The following is a 13,480-nucleotide window of genomic DNA, read 5'->3' on the forward strand; positions in this document are numbered from 1 at the left end:
TGGTGCTGTGCGAACACACGCACACACACACACACACACCCATACACACACACACACACACACACCCATACACACACACACACATACACACGCACACATGCACACACATACACACACACACACACACACATACACACCCATACACACACACACACACACACCCATACACATGCACACACACACACACACACACATACACACCCATACACATACACACACACACACACACACATACACACCCATACACATACACACACACACACACATACACACCCATACACATACACACACACACACACACACACATACACACCCATACACATACACACACACACACATACACACGCACACATGCACACACACACACACACACATACACACCCATACACACACACACGCACACACATACACACGCACGCATGCACACACACACACACACACACATACACACGTATGCAGACTTTACTGGACATCTGTCTGGAGTATTAGGAATAGTGTTGCAGTTTTAACTTCCTGCTTTGTTCTTGCTGAATATTGTGAGAATTTAAAAATCTTAAAAATTGATCTGAGGAAATATCGTCCACTAAATGTCACATCCAATCAGTAGCTGCTGTAGCAGTCAGGACTTCAGTGTTTCGGCTGTTTTTCAGTTTTCTGGAGGTTTGTTCCAGATTCTAGTGCATAGAAGCTGAATGCTGCGTCTCCAGGTTTGGTTCTGGTTCCGACGCAGAGCAGAACCAGAAGACCCGAGAGGCCTGGAAGGTTGCCATGACAACAGCAGGTCCTGGAAATGTTCTTCAGCTGACAGAGGCCAGACTCAATGGGAGGGTTAAGGTCAGAGGTCAGCCTGATCTCTAGATTATTTCACTTAGCTAGGCTACTTAGCAGAAGCTAATGCTAAATCACTACCTTCACTATGACCCTTGAGCAACGATTTAATTTGACATAAACATGTTCCATAACAGCTGTAGTTACTGTGTGTATGTCTATATCTGGCTGTCTGCTGTCTGTCTTGTGGTTTTTTCTTGCGAAATGATTATTGAGAAAAAAAGAGAAAACTCCAGAGGAAACAGAACTGCTGTGTCCGTTTCACCTTCAAAATAAGAGCATGAATATTTGAAGAATTCAGTCGATAACCAAAACTTCAACTCCAATGTTGATGTTTATTCATCTTAAAAAACAAACAGCCAAATAAATGAGCTCTTAGAAATTATATGTAAAAAGGCAGGTGAAGTTAAGATGGCTAAAGCGCTAACAGATTAGCAGATCAGTGCATTACTATGGAGTATTGTACAGAGGAAGATGAGACACCAGAACCAACGATGATGCAGAAATTCACGCAAAGGAGCCACAACCAAACGTTACATGAAAGTGAACATGATTCACAGAAATCAAATATTTCTTTGAAACATCCAGTGTATTGATTTGTATTGTGAGTCTTAATAATCAATATTACAAGCTTGAAACAGTTCAGTCTATGTTTCTGATTTCAGAAAGGGAAACTTGTATATTATATTCATCCACTTCACAAAGAAGTGGTTGCTTTCCCTTCATACTGTCGCTGCAGGGGGCGGCCTGCAGGGGGCGGCCTGCAGGGGGCGGCCTGCAGGGGGCGGCCTGCAGGGGCGGCGGTGAGCTCTGTGCTCCTGGAGGACAGAGAAAACGTTTCAGCACATGTGAGCTGAGGGGCCATTGTTTCAGCTGGGCAGTTGGAGTGGGGCTGGGTGTGTCTTCCTCTCTGTGTCAACAACCCTCTAACCCACGTGAGGACACGCCCCCCCTGACATCACTGCTTCCTGTTTCTATGCTCTCTGGGCTCATTTTGCCTCATGGCCACCAGAGGGAGCTGCAGGTTACAGCTGGGAACAGCATGAGCTCCTGCTGAGCTCATCTTCATCATCTTCCTCTTAATGACGACCTCCAGATTCTGTCTGTCACCATGGTAACTAAAACTGCTACCAAGGCCTGCTGGGAAATAACAATTCTGCATGAGGATCATCACCAGAGAAGCAGAAAGAAATCTGAAATGTTCTGGTGGACGGCTTTGTTATTTATCTCTGTTGGTTATTTTTCTTCCACTCAACTTTCTAGTAGAATTGGAGTTCACCTGTTTCTCTCCTAGATGAAGACACTAAAGGAGCTGTTACTACCACTGACCTTTCACAGTAACAGTAGTTATGGATTCATCTGATTGTCACGCAAATTTTGATCAAATTTTAAAAAGTTGTAAAAATGTGAATTATTTGTGTTTCCATGAACTGTTCAGAGAATCAAACCAGCTTCATAAAGCGTGATGTCATCATGCTGACGCTACGCATGGCTGGAATGACAGGAAGCAGAAGATGCTAACTAGCATGTAGCTCTAGGTTTGGTGCCTCTGGTAAGGCACAGAGCCACCAGTGGGTGGCAGTGTTGGGTCATGTTTTCACTTTAGTCTTAATTCTTTAAGAAAAGACAAAAAAATGAGTGTAAAACTTTTTTGTTAAATTGAGAACTTTATTCTGATTTTTGTCGTTTGTGTAAAGCTTTTTTAACGTGAAAAGTCAACGGAGTCACAGCTTTAGGAAGTTCTCTTGGTTCAGTTCTGTTTCCTGATACTCCAGTGGACTGGGAGAGGCTGCTGGTTCTGATTCTGGTTCTGGTTCTGCTGGAGGTTTGTCCTGTTAGCGACAGTTTTTCCTCTGCACATGCTGTGCAGAAACAGGTTAGCGATCAGCCGGTTGGTTCCAGTTTTCAGAATCTGTTTTCATTTCATTTTATTTTACCGTACATCAGTGGTGTATGGCAAGCCATTTTAACATAAAATCAGCTTCACTGCATTTTTATTCCAGAAATCTGAAACTGGTTTATAAAACACATATTAGTTCATTAATATCTTTCTTATATTTTGACTGGACAATATACATGTTTGAGATCGCCAATTACATTCTGACTAGTCTTTAGTAATTAGAAGCTTTTACAAAATGGTTGTAACACAGACTGCTACAGGAGATCTTTCCTGCCACATCAGCTACAATAACTGAGGAATTGTGAACTAATGAGTTCAAACAACATTGAATTTCTCTTTGGGAATCGAAATAGTATTTTTCTATTGAATTGATATTAAATAAATTATGCCAGATTTATTATTAAGTTGTCTTTAATTATAAATATCTATCATTAATTACTGACTTTCTGAAACATATTCCAGGTATTAACAACTAAATTATAACTAGTCATAAAGTAAGTTTAAGAGGTTTTCTTTTTACTTTTTACATTTTGACCAGTCAGAATGACATCACTGATATCTGCAATAATTATTCTGTTTCTGTGACGTGAAGCTGGCAGCAGGAAGCTCGTTAGCTCCTGGACTCTTCAGTTTCAGTTTTCATTTTGCTTTAACTTCAGCATCCAACTTGAATCTGATTTAATTTCAGAGATTTTCATTTTAGCAGTCATTTAAACATATAGAAGTAAAACAAACATGGGCATCTCGGTGTGGAGCTGCTAGCAGATTAACGCTGTGTGTGTGTGTGTGTGTGTGTGTGTGTGTGTGTGTGTATGCGTGTGTGTGTGTGTGTGTGTGTGTGTGTGTGTGTGTGTGTATTAGCGTGTGTGTGTGTGTGTGTGTGTGTGTGTGTTTCTGGGTGTGTCTGGCTCTGTTTGAACAGTGTGTGAGAAACTGACAGACCTGAATACAACAAGTGGCTGATTGTGAACCTGAGAGGGTGTGTGTTTACGGGGACGGAGGGTGTGTGTTTACGGGGACGGAGGGTGTGTGTTTACGGGGACGGAGGGTGTGTGTTTACGGGGACGGAGGGTGTGTGTTTGTTTGTGTTGCATCATCAGGAGCTCCCAGTCCAGATCTGAACGCCGTGCATGCTGGGAAAACCTGGATGGAGAACATCTGGTAACGTCGTTTGTCAAAACATAGAACTCAAATAAAAAAACTATTAATCACTTTTCTCTTTTTTCATCTTAGAACTTTTATGTATTTTATTAATGATCTCAACTGAAGTATAAAATGTTTTTTTTTTTCACAAATAGAATCTGAAAAGTGCGGCGTGCATCAACCTGGTCTTCCAGTTTAGGTTCAACCTGTTTTGAACAGACTGAAGGTGAGGCTTAGTCTGGACTTTGACTAGGCCATGCTAGCCCATAAATCAGTTTAGATCTGAACCAAAACATCTCAACTCTTCTTCTCCTGATTTAACTCCGTCCATCCACAGCATCCTGCTGCCACCACCATGTTTCACCATCATGCCTTCTTCTTTCATTAGATTCTCACACCTTTTGTTTTGCATGATATTTTATTGAATTTTTTTTTGTATTCTTATTTATTTTTTTTGCTGAAATCTGAATAAAAATTAAAGTTTTTATTCAGATTTACATTTGAAGCAATAGTGTATGTAAACTTATTGACCGGACTGGATGAGAATCTGATTTTCCTTCCTGCTAGTTTTTTTTTTTTCTATCCCGCATTTTTTTCGTTGAAGTTTTAATTGGTCTGAATCAAAGAAAGAAAAGTTTTTTGTCTGTAATGCAGATTTTCCAGCAGGACTGAGGTCCGAAATGTCGCGGCTGCATTTCCTGTTGTCAGGGAAACGTGTCCATCTGAAGGGCAAACGGAGGCAGAGCTGATGAAATATTAAAAAGGACGCAGAAACAGGAGGGGGAGGGGCAAGGGGAGCAATGAATGAAATGAAAGGCAGTGAGAGTCGGAGGTCTGAAGAGAGAGAGGGAGAAATGGGCGAGCGGAGCACCCCCTCCCCCAGCCGAACCCCCAGCTGGAGAAGAAACGCTTTGTGAAAGTTTCCCTCAGAGCGACGGAGCGGCTCAGAGAGGCAGCCTGGTTCTGATCCGGAGCCTGGTTCTGATCCGGAACAGACAGCGGAGCACGGTGGGGTCCAGAGGGGTCATGACCTTCCTGCAGCCGGCGGCCGGGCTCACCCTGAGGAAGCATCATGCCGTCCGTCTCCCTCAGCCTGCCTGCGGCTCGGACCTGGGTCTGCCTGTCCTGCATGTTCTGGGTGAGATCCGTCAGAACCGAGGCTGAGCGGCGGCGCCGGGTCAGGAGATGCTCTGGGTGGTCCTACGTTTCGGGGCTGGGTGCGGGCAAGGGTCCGACTGCTGCCTTCAGCTCAGGGAGAAAGTTTTAGATTCAGTTGGTTTCGTGTGAAATGGAAACATCTCCGGTGGTTTGGTTCTGATTTGGTTCTGATTTGGCTCAGAATGTTTGTGGAGTTTTGGTTGTGATGAGACGTGAATCTTTCACTGCCTCATGACTTTTCTCTGGGTTTTGGTGTAATGATTGTTTCTGCTTCAATCTAACAGCAAGCAAAAGATCCTGATGATCTGATGCAGATGGAGACGCTAAACCACTTTTTCACATTTATTCAGCTTTAAAGGGCAGTTTTACCTTTAAGTGACTATATTAGTAATTATATTGCACTTTTATAACAATACCTTGTTATAAAAATGCATATCACATATGACTTAAAAGAACATTTACTTTGTAATCTTAACACCTTGAATTTGTGTCTCTGTCTCTTTAAGAAGCTCTTCCTGAAGCTCCGCCTCCAGGAAGTCATTCCAACATGGCTTCTCCTTTAACCCTTTAACGTTTTTCCAGGATTGCTCTGAGGAGCAGCTGCTGTACCGAGCTCAGCGGGTCCACCAGGTGTTTGCTAATTGCTGCTGGCTAGTCTGAAGGGGCTGAGTGGGGGAGGAGCTGTCCACTCAGGTATTTTCACAACTGAGTGGTTGCCATGGAGATGAAAGTATTTCTGAAACACAAAGGAATCAAAACTCCAGAGAAAAACAAGACATGATGGAAAAACTAAAGTGGTTTTAAAAGATTTAGACTTTTTAATTAATGAAATGTTCTACATTACATTTTCTATAAACCTCACAGGCCATTATGAAGTGTTGTTTTCATTTTTATTAATGTAATCCTCAAATAGCTGACCAAATATCTCTTTGGGAGCAACATGGAGCCGAATCACCTGGGACATTTTAACCGCTGCATGTACTTTAATGTGCAGAAGTAAAATGCTTATTTTTGTTTATTTGCTTCTTGGGATGGGGCACCAGAAGGGCCTCCATCTCAGGGGCCCTGATTCTTCTGAATCCGGCCCTGGGAATGCCACTGCCCGTCATCCGCCTGGAGAAGCTGGAAAAATGTTTAAAATGCAACTTTAAGGAAGGAGCCAGAATGTTTGTGCTTCAGTGGGTCGGCGCTCAGAGCCGGGTTGTGTTTGCATTCTGATCCGGCCGGGTCCGGTCCGGCCCACCCTCCGGTCCCGTCCGGCTCGTGCTCCCCGTGTTTGGACCGCCATCTTTAAGCGTTACATTTGTGCGGGTGTGAAGTGGGTGTGAAGTGGGTGTGAAGCGGGTGTGAAGCGGCGTTCCGGGCGCTGATCGCCGCTCTGAGATGAAAGCGGTCGGGTCTGAATGGACCTTTTCAGAACCGTCCCTCCTCATCGGGCCGCTCTCCTCCGGGACACGACCGCACCGCCGGGGCCCAGCGGGGGGCTGGATAATCTCACTGAGCTCTTCATCAGTTAATTACCATTCTTCCCTTTGAGGCAGGGCAGCGAGGTGCAGGGCGGGGGGTCCGGGTTGTAAAGGAGCTCAAAGCCCCCCAGCTAAGCCGCGGGTCACTGATTGACTGGATCAGAGCTCAGGGCGACAAAGCGGGCTCACTTAAAGGGGCGAGGTTCAATCTGAGCCCTGTGTTGAAGGCAGAGCTTTGTTTGGTGCTGAAGCCTCTTTAATTTGGACACACCTTCCCCCCTCAGCCTCTCGACTCTCCGGATCGTTTAATGTCTCTGATTTAAAATCCTTCTCAACTTAATCCTCAGCTATTTGCTTCAGCTTGCTTTCCAAACACAATTCTACGTTTGGCAGGAACTTCTGGTTTTCCTTTTGAGCTGGAAAACGGTTTATATCTTTAAAGTGACACTTTGTTTGGTCCAGTTTCTGCAGAATAATCACAGTACCGGGTCCAGTATCAGGACAGGTTCAGGTTGTTCCTGCTGAGCGTTTAATTAATAATCATCTTCACTTTCGCTGCAGCAGGATCTTCATGGTTAATGTGAATAAATCCTTCATTTAAAATCATATCTGGCGGCTTTAAGCTGATTGTTCTGAGTGGATCAGCTCAATACGTCAATTCACAGCCTTCATCGTCGTGACCTTTCACCCGCAGCTTCTAAGGACCTCCCAGAATGTTGAAAGGCTCCATTAGGACCATAAAAACTGAAAAAGGACAATTAACAATCTGCAGATCAGGGAATTTCAATGTTTTATATCAATAAAGTAGGATTCATTATCACTGAAACTACTGATAAACTATAAATATGTTTACACTACAAATGGACTATTAAATTATTTAACCCTGTAAATGTAATAATGTAAAGGCTTCTTCTGAAAATATACTGTATAAATCGGTTGAATATAATATAAAATGTTTCAGAGCTCATTATTAGACTTAGACTTAGACTTAGACTTGACTTTATTGATCCCTTGGGAAGACTCCCTCAGGAAATTATAGTTACCAGCAGCTCACAGGCAAAAATGTGGCACACAGTAAGCATACACAAAATACAAAAAAAATACAAATTAAATACAAAACAAAGAATATAAATACAACACAAAAGGAAATTATAGCAATTTGGTCGATAGATTGACCAGTGATATGGTATTGCACTGTATGGTTTGGCCTGATAAATATGGAGTTCACATTTGTAGAAAAACTACTCCTTCTTCCCTCTGTCCTGTGTCACCTCCGACCCCCCAGTGAGGAGTTGTACAGTCTGAAGGCGTGGGGGACAAAGGCGTTCTTGAATCTATTGGTCCGGCACTTGGGAAGCAGCAGTCTGTCACTGAACAGGCTCCTCTGGCTGCTGATGACGGCGTGTAGAGGGTGGCTGCTATCGTCCATGATGTCCAGCAGTTTGTTCAGTGTCCTCGCCTCTGCCACCGTCACCAGAGATCCAACTTCATGCCGACCACAGAGCCGGCACGCCTGATCAGTTTGTCCAGTCTGGACGTGTCCTTCTTGGATGTGCTGCCTCCCCAGCACACCACGGTGTAGAAGAGGACACTGGCGATCACTGACTGGTAGAACATCCACAGCAGTTTGCTGCAGATGTTAAAGGACCGCAGTCTCCTCAGGAAGTACATCCTGCTCTGCACCTTCCCGTACAGGTGGCTGGTGTGTTTTGACCAATCCAGTTTACTGTCCAGCCACAGCCCGAGGTACTTGTAGGAGCCCACGGCCTCAACCTCCGTTCCCTCCAGTACGACTGGTCTCGGCTTTGGTCTGGACCTCCCAAAGTCTATAACCAGCTCCTTCGTCTTAGAGGTGTTGAGTTCCAGGTGGTTTGTGTGGCACCAGAGAGCAAAGTCCCTCACCAGACAGCGATATTCCTCCTCTCCGTCGTCCCTGATACATCCGACTATGGCTGTGTCATCAGCATACTTCTGTATGTGACACAGCTCCGAGTTGTAGTGGAAGTCAGAGGAGTACAGGGTAAAGAGAAGAGGGGCCAGCACTGTGCCCTGAGGGGCTCCTGTGCTGCTGACCACAGTGTCAGACACGGTGTCCTTCAGCCTGACATACTGCGGCCTGTTGGTGAGGTAACTATGGATCCAGGTGACCAGGTGCTGGTCCACTCCCATGCCATTTAGTTTGTCCTGGAGCAGAAGGGGCTGGATTGTATTGAAGGCACTGGAGAAGTCCAAGAAAAGGATCCTCACTGTGCCACTGCCCTTATCCAGGTGGGAGTGGGCCCGGTGCAGCAGGTAGAGGATGGCATCCTCCACACCAACATCTGCCTGGTAGGCGAATTGCAGGAGGTCCTGAGCATGTTCCACCTGAGGTCTGAGGAGGCCGAGGAAGAGCCGCTCCAACGTCTTCATCAGGTGTGAAGTGAGTGCCACGGGCCGAAAGTCATTCAGCTCGCTGGGCCTGTTCTTCTTGGGCACTGGGACGATGCAGGATGTCTTCCAGAGGGTGGGCACTTCCCTTAGCTGCAGGCTGAGGTTGAAGATCCGCTGTAGTGGCTCTCCCAGTTCAGCAGCGCAGGTCTTCAGCAGCCTTGGACACACCTGGTCCGGCCCTGCTGCTTTCCTGGGCTTGAGCTTCCTCAGCTGTTCTCTGACCTGGTCTGTGGTGATGTGGGGTGGAGGTTGTGCTGAGGTGTGTGGGGGGGTTGTCAGTGTTTTGTTGTCTGTGGGGAGTGTGTGGTAAGGAGCAGAGGTGGCTGCAGTGAGAGAAGGGGTTGGGGGGGCACAGACTGGTTGAACCTGTTGAAGAAGTTGTTCAGTTGGTTTGCCCTCTCCATTGTTCCCTCAACGACTCTGGTCTTTGTGTTGAGGCCAGTGATGGTCCTCACACCTTCCCAGACCTCCCTCATGTTGTTCTCTCTCAGCTTCTGCTCCACCTTTCTCCTGTAGCTGTCTTTTGCTTCCCTCACACACTGCTTCACCTCCTGCTGTGCTGCCTTCATGGCCTCCCTGTCTCCTCTCCTGAAGGCAACCTTCTTCTTGTTGAGGACAGTTTGACTTCCCGCGTTACCCAAGGCTTGTTATTAGGGTAACAGCGGACAGTCTTAGCAGGGGATACCACATCTGCGCAGAAGTTCAGATAGTCCGTCAGGCAGTGTGTCAGCCCCTCTATGTCCTGGCCATGCGGGCTGAACAGTGCATCCCAGTCCGTGGTGTTATAACAGTCTCTCAGAGCACTCTCCATCTCAGGGGACCACCTCCTGATGGAGCGAGCTGTTGTAGGCTGCTTTTGGACCAGGGGGGTGTACAGTGGCTGTAGGTGAACGATGTTGTGATCTGACTTCCCTAGTGGGGTAGGGGTGTTGCTCTGTATGCATCCCTCACATTGGCATACAGGAGGTCGATTGTCCTGTTATTCCTGGTGGGGCAGAGACAGAGTTCAGTGTTTCATAATTGTCCGAGGTTTGCAGCTCATGTTGGCTCTGCAGCTGCTGACGCCGTCATGGAGCAAACCTCAGGATGAAAGTCTGGGTTCCCCGTCCAGGAAACGGACCGCCGCAAAAGAACCAGACAGGATCCGCCCCGTAACCCGGAGGCTCAGGACAAACGCTGATTCCTCCTCCAGCAGAAAGAAGATCCAGAGAAAAGTCCTGGGAAATGGCAGAACCGACCTGAAGGACGCAGGAAATTAAGCCAAGACGCTCGGGGCGAACAGTGGTGCAAAATAAACACAAAGCCTTCAGAGCTTCCAGCCACCAAACGCTGAATAATTAATGAATCCTGAGATTTGATCAGGTTTCTCAGTGATGACCTCGGAATAAACCCGCAGTTTGTGTTGACATTCAGGAGTCGCTGTTATTCCGGATCAGATTGGTGCCAAGCCAATGGAAAAGGTGTTTGATCTGAAAAACTGCTGCCGGGGTCAGAGGTGAGGATCGGACCCGTCTGAGCTCGGCACCACCCGGCGAGGGACTCAAGGTGATTCACTGAACCTTATGGCTTTCACAGGATGGTTTATGTGGAAATGTTGATTTCTGTTTAGCTCAAATTTAATGGACATCCAGACAGAAAGGAAAAAATATGAATAAATGGAAGTAAAGGAGAGAAAGAAACACAAAACTTTTCCACGTCGGTGATTTTCTGAAATGAATGTATTTTGAAAAGCTGCGATGGAAACACTTTTTCACGTCACATAAATCATGTGATCCACAACGGATGTTACTACTGGTGGAAAAGACAAAGAAGACGACAGGAAGTAGGAGGAGGAGGATGGCTTTGTATGAACAAACTTAGTCGTGTGATTTAAATTGCGTTTCTCAGTCACATTGCAATTGTAAAATAGTTTTTCCACATTAGTGAAACATTGACATTTTTGGGGATGTTTGTAATGGCAGCAGGTTGTGACTGTTTACAGCTTCCTGTTATCATCAGAACCGTCTCTTCTCTCCCTGCTCCTTCCAGCTTTAACCTCGTTTAGATCCTCGTTTCTTTCTCTCTGGAGTTATTCGATCCCAGCCTGTTGGAAGACGAGCGCTCCACGTTTCGGACCCATTTTCAGTCCAACATCTGGTTCCTCCGGCTGCGTTGTGGCGATCGCTTTAATCTGTGGCTGTTTCATGTTTGAAACGTGTGAAGCAGGGGAATAATGGGAGGTTAACACTTTGCTCCACTGATTTATGCAACTTGTGGAGCTTTGTTCTGCCCTCCCACCCTCCACCAGCAGACCCCCAGCTTTGTGTTCGCTCCACTGGACACATTCGTCTCAACCCTCCACAGCCTGAAGACTCAGAATCAAACCGTCGGTCACGTCCACCTTGTCCTGGCAGAAAAATGTAATCTGCTTTACTCCTGTTTAACTGAAATAGTTGGGCTTTTTGACCTCCTTTCTTAACTTAAAGATTGTGTAATTTTATAGTTTGTTGCGTAAAAAGAGTCTAATTGCCCTCATTCCCACAGCTCCACATGCTGTCATCGTCCTCTGAAAACCAGATCTGGTAACTGACCCTTTGACCTCTTGCAAGGTCCACAGACATACCTAACTGACCTTTAAATCTGTGTGGACGACATGATGCTGCAGAACGAACATGGCTGGTATCAGGACACTGTGAAACCCACACTATTGATCCCAGTTTACCTGAACCAGTCAGAACAAACGACTGGGTGAAGAACAACCTGAAGATCCAAAATGGCGTCCGTCCCAGATTAGCTGCTCTTTGTTGCTGGATTGTGTAAAATGCTGAGTAATGAATAGGCGTTAGCTTGTTTTGCTAGCAGCAGTTAGCATACAATGAGCACTTCCATCTTGTTTTGTTTTCCTTGTGTTTGATCGTCAGATGCGTCATTAACCATGAAAACACAAAGCGACAGCTGACCTATGCTCTCAGAGCTAGCATGCGTCCAAAAGCTCATTTAGATTTAGATTCATTTAAAAAGCCCAGAAAATATTTTTTTGCCTTCTGTAATCTAAAAGATTTGAGAAGTTATAGGAAAATAATCTACTTCAAGAATATTTAAAACGTTGATCAGCGTGGGAAACCGTCTGCAGGTCACATTCTATCCGCTGCGGTTCTATGCTGTGACTCTCCATGTTCATAAACTAACTTCTGTGTTTCAGGGACGACATGCGACTGGTTCTAAAGCGTAGCATTGATACTTAGCTTCAGAGCTTGATATGTTTTTCAACATTAAATCAATATTGAGTTTATCAAGAACTTGGAATGTTTTGTTGTTGTTTATCTGGAAGGCAGTGAAACTACGGCAACCGGAGCATAAACTCATAAATGTAGCCGCACTTTGGACGTAACTGTTGCAGCCAGGCTCTTTGTGCTGACTGATAGCACAAGGAAGCTACATCCTCTCCTCCAGCAGCTGTTAGCACCTGGCGGCTAATGCTACGTGAGTAAACATTCATGCTGGATTCAGATTGACCCGGTTTGGCTGTTTAACTTGTCAGGTTTTCATCAGAGGGTCTGCTCACCCTCAGCAACACGTCCTGAATAATGATGTTTCCTCTGCTTTGTAGTGCAGTAGAAGAAACTTTCACAATAAAAGCCTGAAAAACAAGGGAAATCTGGACTGTCTGATTATCCAGATCTTTAATGAACTGGAGTTAATGACTTGATGCCATGCAGAAAACCTGGAGGTGATAGAAACATCCTGAAACCAGTGAAAATGGAAACAACACAAAATGACACCAATTTATCTGCAGTTTTCCTGAATAATTATCTGTCTCCAGTTTTTTCTCGAGTAAAACAAGAAATGATGCATCTGCCGCCATCAGATTTGAAACATGATTTTTGCCTCTCTGCTATTATTATCTGATTTCTATCCGTTTTATTGATTAATGGTGTTTTGGTTCAGATGTTGCTTTGGTTTATTTTCAGTTGTTCAGGTTTGTTTTTCCAAGTGTTTATATTCATATTCATCTCCATGAATATTCTGAATATTCTGTCTGATACAATGGACTGAATATCTGGACATTAACGTCATTTTCTAATAATTAAAACTCATTTTGACCTTTTGGTCACTTTGACCCCAACATGTTGAATTTATGAGTTTAATTAAAACGATAAGGAGCCCAGAGTGACTCCCAGCTGCTGCTCGGGTTGATCAACCCGACGTTTTGGGTTAAATTCTCCTTTTATGGGAACGTTTCAGCAGAGCTGCTGTTGCTGTGAAAACACAGAACCGGTTCTGGTCCAGTCTGAGTTCTGCTGCCAGAGGCAGAACATGGCAGCCAAATCAAACTGCTGTGAAATGTCCTGCGTTTGTTTCTGCACAGATAAAAAACACAAAGCTGCAGCCTGGTTCTGCCTGACCCGGCAGGTCCGATCTGCCGGCGGTGACCTTGACGTCTTGACCTCTGCAGTGGTTCTGCTGACGGTGCCAGTCGTTGCCGACTCCAGATGGTTTCATGTTGAACTCCTCTGGTTCTCAGTTGGCTCCCGTTCATGTTCTGCAGGAATCGTTTGTTTTCTTTGGTTCTGAA

General features: G+C 45.3%; 1 protein-coding gene across 2 annotated transcripts in view; it reads left to right on the forward strand.

The window, feature by feature from the left end:
• Positions 1-13,480, forward strand: part of LOC129355987 (tensin-1-like) — a 67,999-nt gene that overhangs the window by 13,177 nt on the left and 41,342 nt on the right. The window contains exon 1 of one of the 2 annotated variants that reach the window (XM_055025613.1): positions 4,778-5,009. The exons of the other annotated variant lie outside the window; for it this stretch is intronic. Coding sequence (XP_054881588.1) covers positions 4,944-5,009 — 66 coding nt within the window. The 5' untranslated portion in view covers positions 4,778-4,943. Of the gene's footprint in view, positions 1-4,777; positions 5,010-13,480 lie in introns of those variants that run through there. 2 annotated transcript variants of the gene reach the window in all.

This window comes from Poeciliopsis prolifica, unplaced genomic scaffold (assembly GCF_027474105.1).
Source record: "Poeciliopsis prolifica strain line A6 unplaced genomic scaffold, Auburn_PproV2 SCAFFOLD152, whole genome shotgun sequence".
In the NCBI taxonomy this organism is placed as follows: Eukaryota; Metazoa; Chordata; class Actinopteri; order Cyprinodontiformes; family Poeciliidae; genus Poeciliopsis; species Poeciliopsis prolifica.